The sequence below is a fragment of the Cotesia glomerata genome, linkage group LG3 (genome assembly GCF_020080835.1).
Source record: "Cotesia glomerata isolate CgM1 linkage group LG3, MPM_Cglom_v2.3, whole genome shotgun sequence".
NCBI classification, from domain to species: Eukaryota; Metazoa; Arthropoda; class Insecta; order Hymenoptera; family Braconidae; genus Cotesia; species Cotesia glomerata.
Window position 1 is genome coordinate 422,003 of NC_058160.1, and position 24,146 is coordinate 446,148.

The 24,146-nt window shown below is 29.0% G+C and overlaps 4 protein-coding genes across 20 annotated transcripts; 3 read left to right on the forward strand and 1 right to left on the reverse strand.

The window, feature by feature from the left end:
* Positions 1-37: 37 nt before the first annotated feature.
* On the reverse strand, positions 38-1,828 carry LOC123260680 (cilia- and flagella-associated protein 20-like). The gene is made up of 2 exons (XM_044721939.1): positions 1,217-1,828; positions 38-436 (listed from the first exon to the last, which is right to left on the reverse strand). The coding sequence occupies exons 1-2, from the start codon at positions 1,514-1,516 to the stop codon at positions 38-40; spliced, it is 699 nt and encodes a 232-aa protein (XP_044577874.1). The 5' UTR covers positions 1,517-1,828.
* LOC123260678 (zinc finger imprinted 3-like) lies at positions 1,397-6,977 on the forward strand. 3 transcript variants are annotated; one of them, XM_044721935.1, is made up of 5 exons: positions 1,397-1,479; positions 3,586-3,798; positions 3,869-4,038; positions 6,065-6,472; positions 6,552-6,977. In XM_044721935.1, exons 2-5 carry the CDS (start codon positions 3,625-3,627, stop codon positions 6,895-6,897), a joined length of 1,098 nt encoding a protein of 365 aa, XP_044577870.1. In that variant the 5' UTR covers positions 1,397-1,479; positions 3,586-3,624; the 3' UTR covers positions 6,898-6,977. The 3 variants fall into 3 exon arrangements, with proteins under 3 accessions (XP_044577870.1, XP_044577867.1, XP_044577869.1); XM_044721932.1 differs by lacking the exon at positions 1,397-1,479 and adding an exon at positions 2,712-2,947; XM_044721934.1 differs by lacking the exon at positions 1,397-1,479 and adding an exon at positions 3,128-3,490.
* A 3,064-nt stretch (positions 6,978-10,041) lies between these two features.
* LOC123260677 (nicotinate phosphoribosyltransferase) lies at positions 10,042-17,869 on the forward strand. Of its 6 annotated transcripts, none has more exons than XR_006508490.1 (12): positions 10,043-10,263; positions 10,344-10,536; positions 11,512-11,682; positions 11,870-11,996; positions 12,062-12,273; positions 13,492-13,610; positions 13,688-13,881; positions 14,317-14,547; positions 16,038-16,584; positions 16,641-16,769; positions 17,488-17,695; positions 17,739-17,869. XR_006508490.1 is itself a non-coding variant. In XM_044721931.1 (11 exons), the coding sequence occupies exons 1-10, from the start codon at positions 10,461-10,463 to the stop codon at positions 17,563-17,565; spliced, it is 1,884 nt and encodes a 627-aa protein (XP_044577866.1). In that variant the 5' UTR covers positions 10,043-10,460; the 3' UTR covers positions 17,566-17,569; positions 17,619-17,637. The 6 variants fall into 6 exon arrangements, 1 of the variants encoding a protein (XP_044577866.1); XR_006508489.1 differs by having other exon boundaries at positions 10,043-10,201; positions 10,281-10,536; XR_006508488.1 differs by having other exon boundaries at positions 10,043-10,201.
* A 1,496-nt stretch (positions 17,870-19,365) lies between these two features.
* Positions 19,366-23,933, forward strand: LOC123260675 (YTH domain-containing family protein 3-like). 10 transcript variants are annotated; one of them, XM_044721924.1, is made up of 5 exons: positions 19,366-20,126; positions 20,242-20,266; positions 20,821-21,929; positions 21,960-22,940; positions 23,581-23,933. In XM_044721924.1, exons 1-5 carry the CDS (start codon positions 20,091-20,093, stop codon positions 23,635-23,637), a joined length of 2,208 nt encoding a protein of 735 aa, XP_044577859.1. In that variant the 5' UTR covers positions 19,366-20,090; the 3' UTR covers positions 23,638-23,933. The 10 variants fall into 10 exon arrangements, with proteins under 10 accessions (XP_044577859.1, XP_044577860.1, XP_044577864.1 ...); XM_044721925.1 differs by having other exon boundaries at positions 20,821-22,802; positions 22,836-22,940; positions 23,581-23,932; XM_044721929.1 differs by having other exon boundaries at positions 20,821-21,755; positions 21,840-22,940; positions 23,581-23,932.
* Positions 23,934-24,146: the final 213 nt, after the last annotated feature.

A 24,146-nucleotide genomic window follows, 5' to 3' on the forward strand; every position in this document is an offset into this window, starting at 1 on the left:
TGATTCCACATTACCAACTTGTTAATTAATTAATTAATTACATTTTACGTTTCTTCAACGTAACTTTAGAGTTGATAATTGGTTGTGTCTGGCAATATTTATTCTCATTAGAATAACTTTTATTTTTTAAAGAACTAAAATTAACCAGCGCTTGGTGAAGTTCGTCGATCACGTCATTACTTTGCTCATAATGATGCTCTTGTAAATAAATACGCCGGTACCGGAAATTAGGATGTAACTTTATCCGTAATAATGACTTGTAATCAGTAGAATAAGTGTCTTTGCACAGAGTTGATAAATTTATTTCAAGCTTGTTCCAATTGTCTGCAAGTGTCAGAGGTATAAATGCTGTTGTTGATGTTACTTTTTTTATTTTTTCACGTGCTGTGTTTGCTACCAAAACGAAGCGACGTCGAAAATTGCACTGGTCATTAATCTGAATAAAAAAAATTTTTTTAATGTTAATTTTATTTGTATTTATATTATTAAGAGAATAAGAAAAATTTTTTGTCGAGAATAGTCAATTTATTATGATAAGTATTTAAGCTGCATTCGAAAATGCTCTATCTCTAAATACATAATTAAGAAATGACCTTGTATCTTGTCAACTATTGACATTTTCAAAGATATAAGCTCACCCCGATGTTACTCTCATCGAGACCTTTCCTTTGAGTACCCACATCAATTTTTCATATATTTTATATATTTATAAATATTATATATATCTATATATGAAAAATATATCAAAAATGCATGTGGGTACTCAAATGAATGCTCTTGATGAGTGTAACACCGGGATGAGCTTATATCGTTAAAAATATCAATAATTAAGAAATTACTTTGTATCTTGTGAACTATTGACATTTTTAAAGATATAATAAGCTCACCCCGATGCTACACTCATCGAGACCTTTCATTTGAATACCCACATCAATTTTTCATACATTTTATATATTTATATATATTATATATATGTATATATGAAAAATATATCAAAAATGCATGTGGGTACTCAAATGAAAGCTCTTGAAGAGTGTAACATCAAAATGATCTTATATCTTTAAAAACGTCAATATTTAAGAAAGTACGGTGCAATTTAACAAAAGTGATTATTTAAGAAAGCAACATTTTATTTATTTATAGTTGACAAGTCACGGCAGTCACATAGTGACTGCAAGGTTGCTAGTTTATTATTAATTTTACTTATAATAGTGACCTGAAATTCGATTTTTCCTTCAAGCTTGAGATTTTTTAATACAAACACTATAATCGGAAGTTCTATATCGAGAAAAGCTTCGGAATCTGAAGGACAGGTCAGTGAGGTTGGTATGTAATCTTTGCTGTTACTACGCTCGCTTTTTCCAGTTATTTCAATCACTCTGTCATTTTTCAGCAGCTCGTCCTTGACTCTCTTTATTTTTCCATCCAGAGACACAAACTTCGACCACAGTGCCAGAGGATCTTCAACTACGCTGCACAGTAAGTACTCAAAATTTTTATAAGATAATTTAGACATTGTTTTTATTATTTAATTTATTTTTTTGACATTTTCAGATTTTATTTGTGGTTAATTGGGATAAAATAATTGAAAATCATTTGCATTGATATTGGAATGAATTTTTTTTTTCTTTTATATCAAAATCTGATAAAATGACCCAATTTTCGGAGACATTTACTGTTTCATTAAGTAGAGATAAAAATAAAAAATAAATTGGGAGTGATATACGCATGTGCTGCTTGCAATTAATTGATAATTATTAAGTATTGATTTTTTTTTAACATTTCTTAAGAGTGAGAGATATTATTGCTGTCTCTTTACTTGCAACTATTTTATTTTAATTGTTATCATAATAATCATAATTAATTACTGTTTAAATTTAATCCTTTTTTAGAAAATTAAATTGAAGCAAAGAAACATTTAAAAAATAATTAATTTAATTTTTAAAATTTAGTATAGAAGAAATAGTAAATATTTTTATTTATTATTATAATTGATAAATTTTTATAATAATTAAATAATGATATATAAACGCATTGCAGCTCAAATAAAATTTCTAATGCGCACATATACGTACACATAGAACATAACTATCTGTATATAGCAAGAAGAATTATAGGTATATAAAATATATAAAGATATATGTATTATACTACTACTACGATTTTTAAAATCGACGAATGCTATTATATATTTTGTATTGAGCACTCGTTTTGGGGGAGACGCCGACGCCCGGCGCCGACGTACTTTTTAAAGCGTCGAGATCGCGTCAGAGTAATCTCACCAATCTCGTGGTCCATAACACGATAATAACAATATATTAAAAAAGTAAAATCCTAGCCGAGGATATAATTAATAATAAAAAAATAATTTTTTTTATTTTTCTACTAACGATTGGTGTTTGGATCAAACTGTCAATTTTAAACTGTTTAATGCCACGCGGGCTTATCAATCAATGTTTATCATCATAATTTTATTATAATTACTCACAATCACTTAAATTAATTTTTATGTGTAAATCCTGGCTTGTTTTAAATGGTTAATTAAATTTGTTTATTAAAATAAATACTGAGAAAAATGCGTGAGCTTAAGGTCGACGACACTAGCGGCAAAATATCTTCAAGAGAAATTTATTCTTAATGATCTGTATTATTAATTAAATTTTTTATTGATTATATTGAATAATTATTATTAAAGAAGAAATTATTTAGTGTTTTATTTTTTTTTGTTTTTTAATATTAAACAAGAAGAAACATTAAATTATTAATTAATTAATCAATATAAATTGAAATGAACGGAAACGCATGTTGTGATTTAAATAAAGATGAATTACAGTGTAGAATATGTGCTGAATATATAAGTGATAAAAATGATGTAGTTAATATATTTGATGAAGATGCTAAATGTAATCATCTTCAAACAAAGATACGAAAATATCTTTACATATTGGTAAGTCACTTATTTATTTCTTCTTTTATAAAACAAGGTGTAGCTTCACGTAATTAATTATAATTAAGTTTAATTAATAAATTAAAACAAAGATAGGAAAATATCTTTACATATTGGTAAGTCACTTAAATAATTATTTATTTATTTATTTCTTCTTTTATAAAACAAGGTGTAATTAATTATAATTAAGTGTAATTAATAAATTAAAAAAATCAAATCAAATAAAAAAATGACGATTGCGCACGATCCATAAAAGTGTGAAAAATTAGCATTTTATCGATTGCCGTGAGTATAATAGAATCAGGCAACACGACGAATAGAGTAGAATAATGTATAGAAGAAACAAAGATAAAGCGAGAAAGAATGATACTCTACATCTATATTTGCAGTAGTTATTTTCAAGTGAATACATGTATAATGAAGCTCATAGTCTCCCGCCTCTTTGGCCTTTATCACTCACTATAAATACAATTCCAGGGAAGATATCATATATAACAGCTAGCTATCAAACACGTCAGCAAATTTAAAAATTGTCTCTTTGACGTAATCATTATTTTTATTTTATTTTATTGAATAACCGGACGCACGTGTTATTTAATTATTAATTTAATTGGGCTTATTGATCTTTTTATTTATAGGTATCTTCGGAAGATCGACTCCCGAAAATTGTATGCTCGATGTGTATCAAGCGACTGGAAAACATCCATCACTTTGTTACATTGGCACGCAGAGCGCAAGATAAACTTAAATTGCAGTACTATGGACGAGATGACGGCGATATTAAACAAATTAATGACAATGATGATGGGAAAAGAGATAAGGGATTCTTACTTCGATCCATTCTTAATAGGGTAATTTCTTCTTTTATTTATTTTATTTATTTTGGTGAATTTTTTATGGGTGAATTTGTTTTAAAAATAGGACGAAATTGACGAGTCTCACTTGTCAGTACGCCCGATTGAAGATGAATCAATACTTACTGAAGAAATGGAAGTTAAAGTTGATCCAATGATTTTTCTTCAGTGTGGCCTAGATCGTTCTATCACTCCTGAATCTGAATATAACTCTGATGATGATAAAAGTTATACAAAGTAATTATTTAATATTTAATTTTTACATTTATTCTTTTTAAGAAAAATTATATTAAAATTAATTTAATAATTTTATAGCAAAAATTAATTTAATTATAGTTAATATTTAATTTTTACATTTCTTCTTTTTAAAAAAAAAATTATATTAAAATTAATTAAATAATTTTATAGCAAAAATTAATTATAGTTAATATTTAATTTTTACATTTCTTCTTTTAAAAAAAAAAATTATATTAAAATTAATTAAATAATTTTATAGCAAAAAAATTATAGCAAAAATTAATTATAGTTAATATTTAATTTTTACATTTCTTCTTTTTAAAAAAAATTCTATTAAAATATATTTCATAATTTTAGAAGGCTGGCAATGGCCTGGTCGGCTCGGTGCTCGCTTTTCGAAAGAGTGGGACCCGGGTTCGATCCCAGCACGCACCAATATTTTTTACAGTGATTATAATTAAAAATATGTGCGTTACGTTACGTTGCCAGCCTCTGGAAGTGGCAGAGATAGCCGGGCTTTAATATGGCTCTTTACCGTAAGATGGACGGTGGTGTTTATTACTCGGTAGGTCTTATTAGGTGACGGAATGGTAGTTACGGACAATGTCTCGGATAGCTTTAACTGGTAGAGCCTTTGGCGCGTAACCAAATGATCCGGGTTCGAGTCCCGGTCTGGGCTGTCTGAATTATTTTTTCGGTTACCGAAAAATTCCTACTGAGTAAGGTCCCTCCTCCCCCCTTTATCCTTTATTTCCCCAGTTCCCAAATTTGTCTTTAATGACAAATTTAGCTATAAATTATGGCGGCACACGTCTGACTTGGGCGATCACACATTTACCCTGATAGCCAGCGCTTTCTCAGTTAATTGTTGACTTCCAGCAGTTACAGTTAATTTATACATCAAGTTGGCGGTAATTCTTCACTCAACAACAGTTGTAAGCAAATTGACGGAAATCTACGGTCGCAACTTGAATACAAGTTAACAATCAAACTTGTTGTTAAATTACCTTTCAACTTTACTACAATTTGACGGAAATACTTGTACAGTAACTTTTGACGTCTATTTGCAGAGTAAGTTATAGGTAACTAATAGGTAATCGCTCGCTTTGCCAACTCTTTCCGTCAAGTTTGCTTCAAATTGCGGACGTAGATTGACAGTAAGTTATAGGTAAGGTGGCTATCAGGGTAAGCAACAACTTGAATGGGTGACCACTTTAGTCAGCGTTGGCTAGCGCGAGGGATCTCTGCACACTAGGAGAGGGGCCTAATGCTCCAGTGGTCGATAAAGAAGAGTTTCTTATCAATCACTGTAGACAGCCCAGTTCCGACTGTACTATCATGGGTTTTCTCTGTGGTTTCCCCATGATTCTGTTCCAACAGCCTGAGAAGGTGAGGTTCAGGGTGAATACGGTACAGAAAGCACAAGTCGGTCCACAGCCGCAAAAATTAAAAGTAGAAATGAAGTGTCGGGTGGGACTTGCTGAGGTCCAATATGAGAAATAGAAAAAGCGTAGAGCTAGGAGAAAAAGAGGAATTAGCCTTGTAAAAACCGAGAGGTGTACAAGTAAAGCATAATAATAATAATAATAATATATTTAATAATCTTATAGCAAAAAAATTATGGCAAAAATTAATTTAAGTATAGTTAATATTTAATTTTTACATTTATTTAAAAAAAAAAAAAAAAAATTCTATTAAAATATATTTAATAATTTTATAGCAAAAAAATTATGGCAAAAATTAATTATAGTTAATATTTAATTTTTACATTTCTTCTTTTCAAAAAAAAATTCCATCAAAATATATTTAATACTTTTATAGCAAAAAAAATTATGGCAAAAATAAAATTGACGTAAAAATAAAAAAAATAAAAAATGCAATTTTTTAAAAATAATTTTATTGGAAAATAAAATTAAGAAATTTTAAAGTAACTGCTAATTTTAATATCATAAATCTATTTTTCTAAATATAATAATTAAGTAAATAAATTAAAAAATTAATAATTGTAATTAATTTATTTATTTAGAGACAGTTTAAGTGCAAATGAAGAGCCAAAAAATTATTCATCTAATTTAAATGAAGACTCAGAAGAAGACGATGAACCAGAAACAGAAGATCAATTGCTAAACAAACAATTTAATTGTACATTGTGTTCACGAATATTTGAAAGCCAAATGAATCTACAGAATCATCTGTGGTCTCACATACCCCGCGCCGAGTGTCATTACGACGATTCAAAATCAATTTCTTCATTAAACATCAACAACAACACTCCAAACAACGGCGTACTGATGCCTAATACTTCTGATAATTCATCAGGCAGCTTTGTCTGTCCAATTTGTAATAAAAAAATCTCAACCAAAGGCAATCTAAAAGTACACTTAGAAACTCATCGGCCTAAAGGGAAGTACGGCTGTGATATTTGCGGACGGATGTAATTATTTAATATATTTAAAATGAATTCTTAGAAGTAAAGATAAGTGGCTGTTGATTATTTATCTAACTTGTTTCAGATTCAAGACGCAATCAAATCTTTATCGGCATAAAGAGTACCACGGCGGTATCCAATTTCCGTGCAGTGTTTGTGGAAGAGTTTACCCAACAAATTCAACGCTGCGTGCTCACAGCATTACTCACTCAGATTTACGTCCTCATGCTTGTCCACTGTGTGATAAAACTTTTAAGCGCAATCAGGACTTGAAGTTTCATATTAATCAGCACACTGGAGCGAGACCTTATCAGTGTCCGTATTGCCCCAAAGCATTTGCCAGCTCTGGTAATTGTTTTTCACATCGAAAACGCATGCACCCCAAAGAAGTACATCGTGATAGACAACGCGCGGCCGATCTTATGAGATAAGTTTTGTTGTTATTTATTTATTTTGTATTAAAATTAAGTTAGCCGACATTTGAAAAATTTTTGCAGTTTTTTTTATTAAAAAAATTATTACAAAAAAAATTTTCATTTGTAAAAAACTGTCAGTGCAATTTTTTAAAAATATTTTTTTGTTATAAATAAATTAATGAAATATGAAAAACGTCGACTAACTTTAGTATTAATTATTTTATTATTATTATTACACAGTAAAATGAATTATTTTATAGAAAAATAATTTTTTAACGTGTCTCAGGACAAATTATATTTTTTAGTAATATTAGAGTACAATTTTTAATACATGGAAGATAATTTTACAGATCTAAATGATTTTTTTATTTAAAAAAGACAATAACAGTATTATTGTTCGTTGATTTATTTATATATTTTTCGTTACACCAGCTATCAAATCATTCATATCTGTAAAATAATCTCAATATTATTATAATTATCGCGCACTATGAAACCCTTATATATATATATGTATACGGAAAAAAGTAAACTGTAATAAATAACAGTCGATTTATAATGAGTAATGATAAACTGCTAAAAATTACCATTTCAAACAGTAAAATCGTGATTTTACTATTCACTATGTAATATTTACCATATAAACGTTACAATTTACTCTTTACATGGAAGAAAATACTATTTCAAACAGTAATATTCGCTATGTAAATGTCTAAAATGTTTAAGTATAATAATTAAGAATTCAGACTTTGATATTTATCATTTGGTACCTAAAAAATGATCTTATGATGTGTAAAAAGTATAAAATAAAGTTAGTAAATTTTTAAAACAAACAACGTCAATATTTACAAAGTAAAATGGTAAATTTTAAACGCAACGCTAAAAATCAAACTGTAATTATTGACTTGCTTAGACTGTTAAAATGTATATTTTAAAAGTATAATTTTTACTATTTCAAATGTTAAATTCTCTCAGAGTAAGACCCCCTTCTCTTTCATCTAAGTTCCACTTCTCCTCATAATATGGACTATATATTGAAATGGCAATTTTTACTGTTTGAAACTGTAATTTTTTGAGATTAAAGAGTCGTATAAATTGTGGTTTTTATACTTTCTACATTAAGTTCTGTAATATTTATATTTTTGCCACCCCAATGTCCGCTTTACTGTTTGAAACTATAAAAATTAACCGGAATCCGAGTGAATATTACAGTTTACTTTTTTCCGTGTACAATTGTAATATAAATGTTTAAAAAAAAAAAAAAAAAAATGTAGGTCTGTGATAAAATCGGGGTCTTCGTAGCTAACGCGAATCGCATAATTGCCAAAGAAAATTAGTTAGTATAAAAAAAAACAAAATAATAATCAAGTAATTATTTATTATATATTGTTAAATTTATTTGTTGACTGCACATAATGTTTTAAATAATTATTTAATTACCGAAGTAGATAAAATCGTGGATAAAATTAGTTTAGTTATTACTTATTACACAAGGTATCAAATAATGTCAATGTAAGCGATATGAAGACTGTAAAAATATTAAGTGTCAAATTAGTTTTTTATTTTTTAAATATTTATTTACTTCCAATGTTATTTAACAATTAAATGTCGATAGTTTTATATTAGTTGAAGAAATATAAAACATGTATTTAATATTAATAAAAACGATAAGTCTGAATAGAATTAGATTATATAATTAATTATTATTATAGCTAGATGTACAAATATATAGAATTGTCTGTGTGATAAATATAACTATAATAATAATAATAATAATAATAATAATAATAATAATAATAATTAATAAAATATGTCCAAGCTTCCAATGGAATTGCACAAATTAGCAATTTTGGGATCAATATCAGTTTAAATATTTATTTGCTGTTAGTACCCAGAAGAATTATTGTTATTTTTCATGTAGATTAATTGTTTTACCTATTTGGGTAATTATGTTTAAATAAATGACATCGAATTGCTTGTACTAAATAATTTCTTTCATTCCCGACCATAAAAATCAATCAACTATTTCTTCACTATAATTTCTAAATATTTCACTAATCTTATCTTTTATAAAATAACTTTTATAGTGTTATCTGTGATTTTATAATTTTTAATCAATGTTATCATTATTATTTTTATCAATCAATTTATTTTACTGCAGTGCGAAAAATTGCAGTTTAAATTTCTATCTGTGTTCTTAACATGCAAACTTATTATATATCTTCATGAATATGGGCAATGTATATAATATACTTGATGTAATCACTCAAGTTTAAAACTTTTCAATTTTTATTAAAACTTCCGATAGCGCTCAAAAGTTTAAATCAACTTAAAAATTATTAAAATTCAAGTTAAACTATAAATTATACATAAAAGTACATCATAGTGATTATTCATAAGTGAAGATATACTTTAATTATTGTGATTAATAATCCTAAAAAATAATCTTCTTTTATTTTAATCGATAATAAAAATCCACTATTAATATAAAAACTCAATTTTGATGATGAAGATTAATTCATTAGATATTTAATAATTTTTTAAACAAAAAAATTGCATTTTTAATTTATAATAGTGAAGTTAGCCGTCAGCTGTCAATTTAATAATTTTTTAAATAAATCAATTATAATAAAAAAATGATTTTAAAAATTTTCACTTGTAATTTTTATTAATTTTCACATGTGGAACTTTTTTATTAATTAATTTAATTGCTATAAAATTCTAAAAAAATTAATATCTGTCAACTTCAGTGTCATTTTAATTTATAAAAATTACATGTTAATTTTTTTTGCCACAATTTATTATTTATATTATTTAAAAAATTATTAAATATCTGAAAAATTAATTTTTATAAAAAAAAAATGTATTTGTTAAATTAAAAAATAATTAAATGACTGCTAACGTTGTCATATTATGATGACCTTCAAATCTTGATATTGATTTTAAGAATTTAACATCATTGTTATATACTTAGTGATAAATGTAAATATATATAAGTAGTTGATAGAAAGCATTTCGATCCATTCAAGTTTAGCTTGATTTATATTTGTAAAAGCTTTCATGTGTACTTACGTTAAAAAAGAAAAGATGTATATTATAATACGGGTAATAAAAAGAGAGAGGGTATTTACTTATATATAGGTATATAAATATGAGGATATAAACATGATGTTCAGAGTCCAAACACGCTAGTTGGTTCGTGACAGTGAAAGTCAAAGCTTCTCGGCTTCAGACTGTCGGATTAAAATTTGAGTTTAAATTGAAACAAAAAAATCCCAAACTGTCATTTCGCAACAGTCACCATTAATTATTCATTCAAGTAGGTTTAAAAAAAAAAAACTATTTATCGCCATCTAGCGAGTTTGACAATCGACAACAATAGTAACTCTCGTTTTCAGATTCTCCTTCTCGTTCTTCCTTCCTCCTCAATCGTCCTCATTCATTTTATTTTCTGTTTATAGAAAAGCAAGATAAAAAACAACTCGGTGTATTCTATAAACATCTCTCTCAGTCTTCAATAAAAATAAAAAAAATTTAGTGTTTGTTAATTTTAAAAAAGGAAATATTTACATTTAAAAATGTTACACGACAGCGATTGTCAAGGATTATCAAATGGAACGCAGCAGAATAGTGTGGTTCAACCATTACTCACAGGTATTGACATTTTTATTTATTAATTACTATTATTTTTTTAATTATTCATTTCAAATTATTTTAACCTTCAATCGTTAATCATCTTATTAAAATAATAATATTTTTCTTTTATTCAGACACAAATTATAATAAATTCTTTCATAAATTATTTTTCTTATTTTTTTTAAATCATTTACTGACAAATTATAATTTAAAATTAATGACTCGTGAATTTTTTAGTCATTTATTATTATCAGTATTACATCATAATTAAATGCGTATCATTTCTTCTTTAATTAAGCCACTAAATATTATTTATAATTAATATTTTTTTATTATTAATAATAATTTAAATAACCATCAAACAAATATTAGAATATTAAAGTTAGTCGACGTTATTAATTTTTTTATTATTTTTCATTTATTAAACTTGAATTAAATTTTTTTTAAAAATTGCACTTATAGTTTTTCAAGTTTTTTACAAATTCAATGTTTTTGTAATAATTTTTTCAATAAAAAAAAAATTCTTAAATTTTTTAGATTTCGGTTAACTTAATTTTCAGATTTCCAAAATTTTTGGAAATTTTTTATTGAAAAAATTTCAATTAAATAATTAAAAAAAAAATTTCACATGTAAAAAACTTGAAAAACTATGAGTGCAATTTTTTAGAAATATCTTTTTAGTTGTAATTTAATTAATAAAAAAAATCAAAAATTTTTAGACGTCTGCTAAACATAATACTAAAGTTAACCGACGATTTTAATTTTTTAATTTTTTTTTAATAATTAAATTGGAACAAAAAAATATTTTTTAAAAATTGCACTTACAGTTTTTAAAGTTTTTTACAAGTGAAAAATTTTTTTTATTTTTTTGTAATCATTTTTTCAATAAAAAAAAATTCTAAAAATTTTTAAATATCGGCTAACTTAATTTTCATCTGCTAAACTATTATTTTTTTATTGATTAATAATAATTATTTATTATTTTTTTTTTAGATTTATACCAAATAACAATGGCCTATGCCTATTGGAAATGTGGAAAAATGAATGATTACACGACATTTGATTTATTTTTTCGTAAGAATCCTTTCCGAGGAGAATTTACAATTTTTGCTGGCCTGGGAGAGTGTTTAAAGTTCATGCAAAAGTTTAAATACTCCGAAAGTGGTAAGTAATAAAATAAATAATTACTGAATCTTAAAAAATATTAATAATTAAAATAGCTTCATAAAAGTTTACTGTTATTTACACAATAATTATTACAGTAGTAAAAGAGTAATTGTAATAAAACTAGTTTTAATCAGTAATTACACAAAAGTTTTTCAAGATAACAAAAATTATCTTTTAATTCCAGATATTGAATATTTGAAAACAACGATGTCTTCATCGATAGAACCAGAATTCTTTGAATATTTAAAAGGCCTAACACCCAAAGGCGTAACTCTTTATGCGATAGAGGAAGGCTCCGCTGTATTTCCAAGGTGAACATATATATTTATATGATTGAAATGGCAATTGTAAATAAAAATATTTATTTTTCTTAAAGAGTTCCATTGATTCGAGTAGAAGGTCCACTGATAATGGTCCAATTGCTGGAGACAACACTCCTCACGCTGGTAAATTACGCAAGTCTGATGGCAACAAATGCTGCACGATATCGTATGGCAGCTGGCAATAATGTCTCGCTTCTCGAATTTGGATTGAGAAGAGCTCAAGGTCCTGACGGCGGGCTTAGCGCCTCCAAGTACAGTTACATAGGCAAGCTTATTATATTCGTCACTAGTTACGAATAATTGAAACTCCGTTTTAAATACTTAAGAGATTATAATCTAATAACTACCTAGATAAAAATAGGAGTAATTAATTATATACCTAGTATATAATATATAATTGACGAAAAATTCTCCATGACAACGGGTAGTTTACTGTTTATCAAGAAACGGTTAAGTCGATAGTCCGTGCTTGTTAGTACCATGAGTTCATGGATATTGCTTAAAACTAAAACCACTAATTTTAAAAACTATCTCTAGACACTTCGTGTTAATTACTCTATCGATTTTTATTTACTTTTATTGTACAGTTAAATCTAGGTCGTAATAATAAAAACCTTGAAAACTTTTATCATTAACTAACTCAAAGATTCTCTTTATGTTTGATTAATTTATTTTTTTATTTTATCTATATTATTAAGAGAATAAGAAAAATGTTGTGTCTAGGATAGTCGTATGATAAAATCGGTTTTTTTTTAGTGAAATTTAGTGTCATTACAAAGGTCTTGATTTGAATTTGTGTCTTTTCAATGTTTTATATTATTCTCACCGATAGTCTTATCTTAATTTATTATGATAAGTATTTAGGCTGCATTCGAAAATTCTCTATTTCTAAATACATAATTAAGAAATGACCTTGTATCTTGAGAACTATTGACATTTTTAAAAATAAAAGCTCATCTCGATGTTACACTCATCAAGATCTTTCATTTGAGTACCCACATCAATTTTTCATATATTTATATGTATATATGAAAAATATATCAAAAATGCATGTGGGTACTCAAATGAAAGCTCTTGATGAGTGTAACATCGGGATGTGCTTATATCTTTATAAATGTCAATATTTGAGAAAGTACAGTGCAATTTAACATAATTAAGAAATGACCTTGTATCTTGTAAACTATTGACATTTTTAAAGATAGAAGCTCACCCCGACATTGCACTCATCGAGACCTTTCATTTAAGTACCCACATCAGTTTTTCATATATTTATATATAACATATATATGTATGTATGAAAAATATATCAAAAGTGCATGTGGGTACTCAAATGAAAGCTCTTGATGAATGTAACATCGGGATGAGCTTATATCTTTCAAAACGTCAATATTTAAGAAAGTACAGTATAATTTAACAAAAGTCACATAGTGACTGCAAGATTGCTAGTTACTTTTTAAATTATAAATTTACTATTCAATTTCAGGTGGATTTGACGGCACAAGTAATGTATTAGCTGGAAAACTTTATGATATTCCCGTACGTGGTACCCATGCTCACGCTTACATAAATTCGTTTGCCGGAATAGACGAATTAAAGTTACGAGTATGTATTAATTAATCAATCAAAATCCCAAATAACTAAAATATTTTATTAACTTATTCCTTCTTTTATTTAATTAGTGTCTTCTGCACAAAGAAACCGGTGAAGAGTTTGATTTATTAAAACTATCATGCAAGTATCGACAGCAAATAGCGTCCGACTTAGGGGCTCTTGTTATGGAGGCTTCAGATAGCGAACTAGCAGCACTAGTTAGTTTTGCAATAGCATTTCCGGACGGCTTTATGGCACTTGTGGATACTTATGATGTAAAAAGGTAATCAAGCCAGTCTAGAATTATTGGCAGTGAAAAATTTGACATCACGCTGTGTTTATTTTTTTTTAAATGTTTTATTTATACTTTGTCTATTAAAATACTGCTGTGAGTTACTATCCGCTTAAAGCTTAATAATAATAATAATTATTATTGATACAATACACTCGTTGGAAAATTAAACAAACCGACGGTATTTATTTATATTTTAAAAACAATCATCTGATATTTTTTCTGCGAGATCATTTAACATAAATGTCAGGATATTATTAGAATAAATTAATACAAGTCGCGGCGATTAAAAGCAATCAAGTAAAAAAAAATAGGATGATGTCATGAAGATCAATTGACGCGTATAGAGTTGGAAAAATTGTTTTTGTTTTATTATTTTTTTTTTTTTTTTTAATTATATTCTGTCTAACATTAGTGTATTTGTAGCATTAAATCATCGTTCGAGAGGCAGTCACGTGTAAACAACGAAAATAATAAATACAAAGATGACGATAATAATATTAATAGCCGTAATGATTCTACAATAAATAACGAATCACACAAGAATGGTTATAGTACTCCTCCTAATCAACAAGAGACATCACAATGTCTTACAAAAACACCAACTTACAACCATGACTTATTTAAACCAGGCGAATTGGGAGAACTATGTGTGAGGTATGATTTCGTGTTGTGTCCTTTTCTTTTTTTTCCTTATTCATTTACTTTTTATTTTTATACTTTACTAATAATTGAAACGCTACTGCTGCTGCTTGAGAGCTATTTTATTATTTACACATCACTCGCCAATCATCCATCATCCATCCATTATCTTATTATTTTTCTTAATATTTCAAACAAAAATTCTAACAATTGGATTGAAAAAAAAAATTCTACCTTATATAGTGCTTTTCCCAGTTCAGCCTTAGTTTTAAAATTACAATTAGCTAAATTAAAAAAAAAAAAAACACACTGAAATAAATAAAAAATTCGGATACTGATTCTCAAGAATTAAAAACCAAATACGATTTCTTGAGAATAATATATATTATTAAGAGAATAAGCAAAATTTTGTGGCCAGTGTATTTATATGATAAAATGGGTTTTTTTAGTGAAATTTAGTGTCATTGCAAAGGTCTTGATTTGAATTTATGCCTTTTCAAGGTTTCATATCATTCTCACCGATAGTCAATTTATTATGATAAGTATTTAGGCTGCATTCAAAAATGCTCTATCTCTAGATACATAATTAAGAAATGACCTTGTATCCTGTCAACTATTAAAATTTTTAAAGATATAAGCTCATCCTGATGTTACACTCATCGAGACCTTTCATTTGAGTACCCACATCAATTTTTCATATATTTTATATTTTTATATATTTCACAAATACCATATATATAGAATATATAGAAATTGCCATGTGGGTACTCAAATGAAAGGTCTTGATGAATGTGACATCGGGGTGAGCTTATATCTTAAAAAATGTCAATAATTAAGAAATGGCCCTGTATCTCGTAAATTATTGGCATTTTTAAAGATATAAGCTCATTCCGATGTTACATTCATCAAGACCTTTCATTTGAGTACCCACATTAATTTTTCATATATTTATATATATTATATATATAATATATATATATATATATATATATATATATATATATATATATATTATATATATATATATATATATATATATATGTATATATGAAAAATATATCAAAATGTATGTGGGTACTCAAATGAAAGCTCTTGATGAGTGTAACATCAGGATGAGCTTATATCTTTAAAATATATATTATATATATGTATTTATGAAAAATATATGAAAAATGCATGTGGGTACTCAAATGAAAGCTCTTGATGAGAGTAACATCTAGATGAGCTTATATCTTTAAAAACGTCAATAGTTAAGAAAGTACAGTGCAATTTAACAAAATTCATTATTTAACAAAGCAAAATTTTATTTATTCATAGTTCACAAGTCACGGCAGTCACATAGTGACTGCAAGTTTGCTAGTTATTTTTATTCAACATCGACTGGAATAAAAAAAAATAAAAAAGGAACTCATCAACCATTTGAATTGCATTTATCATTTGAATAAATTGATGAAAAATAATCAATAAAAATAAATAAATAAATTCTAAAAAATTTTATTTTACAGAAGTGGATTATTAAATTTTTGTGCAGTGGCATTAGCACTGTCAGACCTTGGCTACCGCGCAGTAGGTATTAGAATCGACAGCGGAGATCTCGCGTACCTAAGTCAAGCGGCTCGTGACACATTTGTCAAGTTGTCTGAGCGCTTCAACATACCCTGGTTCGCCAAGATGACAATCGTCGCGTCGAACGACATCAACGAGGAGACAATAATGAGCTTGAATGAGCAGAACCACCAGATCGACTGCTTCGGAGTGGGAACACACTTGGTGACTTGCCAGCGGCAACCTGCTTTAGGTTGTGTGTACAAAATGGTAGAGATAAACAACCACCCGAGAATAAAACTAAGCCAGGAGGTCGACAAAATAACGATACCTGGGAGAAAAAACGCTTACAGATTGTACGGAGCTGACTCACATGCTCTGATAGATTTACTTCAGCGCTGCGATGAACCTGCTCCTCAAGTCGGGACTCGGGTACTCTGCAGACATCCTTTCCAAGAGTCTAAACGAGCTTATGTTATTCCGACGCGCGTTGAAACTCTGCACAAGGTTAATATTTAGATATTTTTTTTATTTTCAGTTTTAATTATTGGAAATTCTTTTAGGTCTACTGGAAAGACGGAAAAATTGTTAACCCCTTGCCGGTGCTTCAAGATATTAGGAATAGAGTCAGCGAATCTTTGAAGACACTTAGAACTGATCATAAAAGGAGTCTCAATCCCACACCCTACAAAGTAAAAATTATTTTAATCTATCGTATTAAGAGAATAAGAAAAATTTTGTTTCCAGGATAGTCATATGATAAAATCGATTTTTTTTTAAATGACCTTGTATTTTGTGAACTATCGACATTTTTAAAGATATAAGCTCACCCCGACATTATACGCATCGAGACCTTTCATTTGAGTACCCACATCAATTTTTCATATATTTCATATATTTATATGTATATATGAAAAATATATCAAAAATGCATGTGGGTACTCAAATGAAAGCTCTTGATGAGTGTAACATCGGGATCAGCTTATATCTTTATAAATTTCAATAGTTGAGAAAGTACAGTGCAATTTAATTTAATTAAGAAATGACCTTATATCTTGAAAACTATTTACTTTTTAAAGATATAAGCTCATCCTGATGTTATACTCATCAAGACCTTTCATTTGAGTACCCACATCAATTTTTCATATATTTATATGTATATATGAAAAATATATCAAAAATGCATGTGGGTACTCAAATGAAAGCTCTTGATGAGTGTAACATCGGGATCAGCTTATATCTTCAAAAACGTTAATAGTTAAGAAGTTACATTCCAATTTAACGAAATTCATTATTTAATAAAGCAAAATTTTATTTATTTATAGTTCAAGTATTCACAGAGTGACTGCAAGGTTGCTAGTTAATAATTAATATTTTTGAATTTTTTTAATTAAATTTATTCCATTTCAGGTGGCTGTAAGCGATGATTTGTATACGTTTATTCACGATCTCTGGGTTCAAAATGCGCCGATAGGTGAATTATCTTGAAACAACTGTTGCTGAGAAAAAAAAATTATTATAAATAATTTTCTTTTTAAAATAATAATAATATTAATAAATAAAAAATCAATAGTTTCCACAAAGGTATATTTATATTTAAGGTTCACAATGTTAAATAATTTAAATTATTGATTTAAATAATTTAAATTATTGATTTAAAAATTTAAATTGAAAGTACAAATTTGTTAGAGTGCATAATGTAGAGTTTTATGAACGAGTGCATTAAATCAATGGTTCAAAATATTAAAATAATATTTAATAATGAGTAAGAGATATTAGCTACTGAATAAATTTAATTACTAGTCGGTCGTCATGTAGATACGTTATAAATGTTAGCGTAAATTTGAGTAATTACTACTCATTGTATTGAAATTTTAAATATTTAAATATCCAAAATAAGAGAAAAGTAAATAATGCATTAAAAAGAAACGTTTTTAAAGGTACAAATAATGAAATATTTGTTATAGTAAAATATATTTATTACCGCGTGTAAAATATATTTTTAGATTAAAATCTAAATCAATAATTAGAGTAAAGTGTAAAAATAATTATTTTAATGTTTGCAATCAGGTGTAAAATATTTTTTACTCGACAAAGCAATATTGTTACGTCATTATAATTATCATATCTTAATATTATTATAATTACATGTATAGAATACATTTGTTAATCATTTTTATTAGCTTTTTACTATTTTTAATTAAATCATTTTGTCTGGTGCTTATAATCATTTAAACATTTTTTGTTTTTTTTTTTTTTTCATTAATAAAAATTATATTAATAAATAAATAAATTATTTTTAAAATACATTACTTAGGTCAGTGTAAATAATTTTTGGTAAAAAAATTCACCTTAAATTTTTTACAGTGTACTTAAATTATTTTTGTAAATTTAAAACCTTAGAATTTTTTTTTACACTGAATGTCATTTAAAAATTTTATTTTAAAATAAATGTCAAGAAAAAAATTAGCCGAGATTCAAAAATTAAAAAAATTTTTTTTCATTGAAAAAATGATTTTTAAAAAATATTTTTTTGTTCTAATTTAATGATTTAAAAAAAAATTAAAACGTCGGCTAATTTTTAATATTATAAAAAATATGAAGTTAAATTTAGCAGATATTTAATAATTTTTTTTAACAAATAAATTATGGCAAAAAAAAATTGACGTAGAAATTTAAAAAAATAAAAAATGCAATTTTTTAAAAATAATTTTTTACAATAAATTTGTTTGTTAAAAAAATTTTTAAAATTCTCTAGTGCTAACTTTAAATAATAATAAAGTTAGCCGACATTTTTGTTTTTTTTATTTTGCTTAATTTATTAAATTATAACTAAAAAATATTTTTGAAAAATTGCGCTTATAGTTTTTGAAGTTTTAAAAATTTTTTTTTTATTTTTTTGTAATAATTCTTTGATAAAAAAAATCATAAAAAATTTTTAAATGTCGGCTAACTTTAATGTCATATAAAAAAAAAAAAATTATCTCATACCTGATTCTTTCAGTATCATCAATATTTTTTTTATTTTTTTATTTCTAACCGCGGGAAAAAGTGTTTACCCATCAAACATTACGCAAGTGTGTGTGTGTGTGTTATCAGCTGTCAACCAAGCGATAAAAAATATTTGGTAAAAAGTTTCATCAGCTTAATAAATAAACTATTTTTTTAGTAAAAATTTTTTTGGAAAAAATGAAAAGAAAAATGGCGACGGAGAATAAAAATATTTAAAAAGTGAGTAGTTGTTTTCTAAACCCATAGGTGGTAGGTAGATCGGGGGTCAGTGGACGTCACGCAATTATAATACCTCCGACTCCGGAGTTTCTGTCTATCTATTGGGTGATATATAGTGTGTGTGTGTGTGTGTGTGTGATTCTCAGTAATAAAAAATACAATTAAAGATATTAAAAAAGCATCATTCTCTGTATCGGCGTTAGCAAGTGGTCCCCGTGACACTAAAAACAATAGCCGCTTAAAGAGTTTAGTAGTTGGAGCGTTTGTCAGCGTACCATCAGACATACAGTTAAATAAATATATATCACTTGATTGTGAATAAACGGTGGAAGAAAAAAGAAAAAAGTAGTACCTAAGCCGGGAGGGTTGAAGCGAGACCCGAGATAAGACGTTTAATAACGCCGAGAGAGCTGGAGACAAAGAGTGCGTGTGTGAGTGTGTACACTAAAAGTAAAAGACCTTGATGTGCATTGCCACTGCTACACAATTTACAATTTACAATTTACTATTTAATCTTAAACTTATTAAATACTTAGCTTAAGTACTCGACTACTATACCACTGCCAGGATTTATCTTCGGTCTCTTAATTGTCATTTTTGTTATTTTTTTAATAGCGCTCAATTATTTTGGAAGCCCGATTTGGAGCGGTCAAACTCCAGCCGGTACTCCAATCCATTTTTGAGGCTTCTCTGGCATCGCAGTTTAATTATTATCCGGCTGTTGGTTACCTGGACCACTATTATCCTCGTGATTCCGGGGTGATTGGACCTGCAGGCAGGTTATGTCAGCTGGATTGGCAGGTACTGTGCCAGATCAGGTTAGTTTGTCGTCCAGGACAACGTCATTCTCGTTATCATCAACCGCTTCTAAATATTTGGAGAATCCTTGCTGTATAAAGATTTTAATCTGTTTTTACATGCTACGTAATGCAGCGGATGAAAGGACAAGCAAATCAGAGTAAGTTTACAAACTCATTGTTTGTAATTCTTCATTTTATCCACAAGTATTTATAGAAAATCATTTTTATACGTCAAGTAGCTGACGTTTGGCTAAATAATAAAAATGTGCTAATAATTTTCATGAAAATTAAATTAATCAACATCTAAAAATTTTTTTAATTTATTTTATTGAAAAATTTTACAAACTACACGTGCAATTTTTATAGTTCTAATTTAATTAATTTTCATAAATTAAGTTAGCCGACATCTAAAAATTTTTAGAATATTTTTTTATTGAAAAAATTATTACAAAAAAAATTTCATTTGTAAAAAACTTTAAAAACTCTAAATGCAGTTTTAAAAAAATCTTTTTTTTTGTTCTAATTTAATTATTGAAAAAAAATTAAAAGCGTCGGCTTACTTTAGGATTATTAATAATTTAATGATATTTATATACCAGTATTAATAATAATTTTACGATACTTAAATTAACATTTAATAAAAATAAAAAAAAAAAAAACAAATTCTTTAAATAAATAATTTATTTATTGCACTAATAATTAAAACTTCCAGCAAACAATGGTCCCAAGGAGCACCAAGCAAGTGATCATGGCGGGGACGAGTCAAATTTCGATTCATGGCGAGGAGGTAACAACACGCAGCACCACTCAAACTACCCAACAATCGGTACCGGTGAGCCTTATCCTTACTACACCAATACGTCATTTCAATATCAAACATTTGGAGCAGGCGATGGTACCTGGTCTAATGGGACAGATCCAGTTGCCTTTTTGTCAGGTTACGGCGGTCAAATAAGCCACGATGCCTACGGCGGTGGAATGGACCAGATGTTTTCCACGGCAACCGGAGCAGGAGCAGGAGGGTTCAGCGGTTTCGGGGCCCAGCCAGCGTTCAACTACTTCCCAGCCGGGAACGGGGACTTCAACGCCTGGGGGACGCCCAGGAAGGCCCGCTACGAGGAGTACTACCCCCAGCCCAGAGGCAACGACAACTACACCGAGATGAAAATAGAGCAGGGCGTCGCCGGTCTGTCCCTAGGATCCGGCGAGCAGCTCCGTCACGAAATGTCTTCCCAGAGCAAGACCGAGCCAAAGGAGCAGCGGAAAATAACCTGGGCGAGCGTCGCCAGCCAGCCGGCCAAGCCAGTTCCGCCAGTGTCCACCAGCCAGGTGATGAAGAAGAAAGCCGGCATGCCCCCACCTCCTATCGTTCCTGGGAAACACAATATGGACATTGGGACCTGGGGAGAGGGCAAGTCTTCAGCTCCGCCTCCAAAGGCTCCTCTGCCGCCGCAAATTCCGCCGCCGGTCGTTACTCCGCCGGTTATTCCAAGGCAGAGACCGACTCCGCCGCCAAGTTGGAAGCCTTCTTCGCCTCCGCCGCAGCCACATCCTGGACCACAACAGTTACACGGTCCAGGGCCTCAGTTGCAGCATCCAATGGCTCAGCAGCAGCCCCAGCCGCAGCATCAGCCTCAACAACATCAGCCTCAACAAAATCAGCCTCAACAACATCAGCCTCAACAAAATCAGCCTCAACAACATCAGCAACAACAACAACAACAACAACAACAACAACAACAACAACAACAACAACAACAACAACAACAACATCAGCATCATCAACAACATCCTCCACAGTCTCAGCAGCCGCTTCAACAGCAACAACAACAACAACAACAACAACCACAACAACAACAACAACAACAACAACAGCAACAGCCTCAGCCTCAGCAGCATCATCAAGCTCAACAAAATCATCATAATCAGCATCAGCATCAGCAGCAGCATCAACATCAACATCAACATCAACATCAACATCAACATCAACACCAGCATCAGAATCAGGCGCCACCACCGCCACCACCACAACAGTATCCACCGCATTTACCACCCGGTCCCACGCTCTCACACCCAGTCCTCGACGAACTGAAGGTCAAAAACGACTACAACCCTGGAGAGTTTGATCAGACAGCACCTGGTGCCAGATTTTTTGTTATTAAATCGTACTCGGAGGACGACATCCATCGGTCAATAAAATACGAGATTTGGTGCAGCACTGAGCACGGGAATAAAAGACTTGATCAGGCGTTCAAAGAGGCTAACAGAGATGGAGCACCGTTGTATTTATTTTTCTCGGTGAATGGCTCGGGACACTTTTGCGGCATGGCGCAAATGGTCTCTTCTGTGGACTACCACAGCAACAGCTCGGTCTGGTCGCAGGACAAGTGGAAGGGCCAGTTCCGCGTGCGCTGGATATATGTTAAAGATGTCCCCAATACTCAGCTGCGCCATATCAGATTGGAGAACAACGAAAACAAGCCGGTGACTAACTCACGGGATGCACAAGAGGTCCCCCATGCCAAGGGGGTACATGTACTCAGGATTCTGCACACGTATCGGCACACTACGAGTATTTTTGATGACTTTGGTCACTACGAGAGGCGACAGGCTGAAGAAGATCAGCGCAAGGGGCCACCCCCTGGTGCTATGCAGCATCTTCAGCACCAGCAGCAGCAGCAGCAGCAGCATCATCATCATCACCATCAGCCGCCTCCGCATCATCAGCAGCAGCACTCACCGCCTGCTGGCGGGCCACGCGGACGGCCTCACTCTCATCACAATGATTCGAGAGACCATCAACATCCTCAACATTCGCATCATCAACGCAAGGTAATTCTTTTTGTTTAATAATTAAATAAAATTTTGCTCGATTAAATAATGACTTTTGTTAAATTGCACTGTACTTTCTTAAATATTGACATTTTTAAAGATATAAGCTCATCCCGATGTTACGCTCATCAAGAGCTTTCATTTGAGTACCCACATGCATTTTTGATATATTTTTCATATATACATATATATAATATATATAAATATATGAAATATATGAAAAATTGATGTGGGTACTCAAATGAAAGGTCTCGATGAGTATAATGTCGGAGTGAGCTTATATATTTAAAAATGTCAATAGTTGACAAGATACAAGGTAATTTCTTAATTATATTAAATTGTACTGTACTTTCTTAACTATTGACATTTTTAAAGATATAAGTTCATCCCGATATTATACTCATCAAGAGCTTTCATTTGAGTACCCACATGCATTTTCATATATTTTTCATATATACATATATATAATATATATAAATATATGAAAAATTGATGTGGGTACTCAAATGAAAGGTCTCGATGAGTGTAACATCAGGATGAGCTTATATCTTTAAAAATGTCATTAGTTCACAAGATACAAGGTCATTTCTTAATTATGTAATAATTAATTTTTTTTTTTTTTTTTTTTTTTTTTATTTAGGAACATAATCGTGATGGAGGACGTGGACGAGGACGAGGAAATTCTTCACGTCAGTAGCAACGGGCTTTTAATTGATGCTGTTAACAATTATAAATAATTAATAAAAAGAACATGAAGATAAATATTGAATGATAATTGAACAGATAATCATGATGATGATGATGAAGGACCATTTACTTATTATCTCAATTACACAACAGGATTAATTCGTGGTATATATATATATATGTATATATATAGATATACATATACATATATAGATCTATATAAATATATGAAGTAATGTACACACATCGCTTATTTGCAACATCGACAGTTTAAAAAAAAAAAATAATAGGTTTGAAAAATATTTAATAAATCAGTTTTATTAAAACTCAGTGTTGAATATTAAATTTGATTGAGAGGTTTTTAAATATTAATTCTCAATCATGTGTGACTTTGGATAAATAAAAATGGTTTTAAAAATAATTATTAAAATAAATAAAAATGATAATGAAGAAGAAAATATTATAATTATAATAAATATAAAAATAAAAATGGAATGATTATGAAAATAGATTGAGACA

Coding starts and splice junctions, on each gene's coding strand:
- LOC123260680 (XM_044721939.1), bottom strand. CDS start 1,516: ATGTCTAAATTATCTTATAAAAATTTTGAGTACTTACTGTGCAGCGTA. Junction 437..1,216: donor AAGGAAAAATCGAATTTCAG/GTCACTATTATA, acceptor TTTTTTATTCAG/ATTAATGACCAGTGCAATTT.
- LOC123260678 (XM_044721932.1), top strand. CDS start 2,789: ATGAACGGAAACGCATGTTGTGATTTAAATAAAGATGAATTACAGTGT. Junction 2,948..3,585: donor GAAAATATCTTTACATATTG/GTAAGTCACTTA, acceptor TTTTATTTATAG/GTATCTTCGGAAGATCGACT. Junction 3,799..3,868: donor TTCGATCCATTCTTAATAGG/GTAATTTCTTCT, acceptor TTTTAAAAATAG/GACGAAATTGACGAGTCTCA.
- LOC123260677 (XM_044721931.1), top strand. CDS start 10,461: ATGTTACACGACAGCGATTGTCAAGGATTATCAAATGGAACGCAGCAG. Junction 11,683..11,869: donor GTTTAAATACTCCGAAAGTG/GTAAGTAATAAA, acceptor TTTTAATTCCAG/ATATTGAATATTTGAAAACA. Junction 16,585..16,640: donor GCGTTGAAACTCTGCACAAG/GTTAATATTTAG, acceptor AAATTCTTTTAG/GTCTACTGGAAAGACGGAAA.
- LOC123260675 (XM_044721921.1), top strand. CDS start 20,091: ATGTCAGCTGGATTGGCAGGTACTGTGCCAGATCAG. Junction 20,127..20,241: donor CAGGTACTGTGCCAGATCAG/GTTAGTTTGTCG, acceptor TACGTAATGCAG/CGGATGAAAGGACAAGCAAA. Junction 22,941..23,580: donor ATTCGCATCATCAACGCAAG/GTAATTCTTTTT, acceptor TTTTTTATTTAG/GAACATAATCGTGATGGAGG.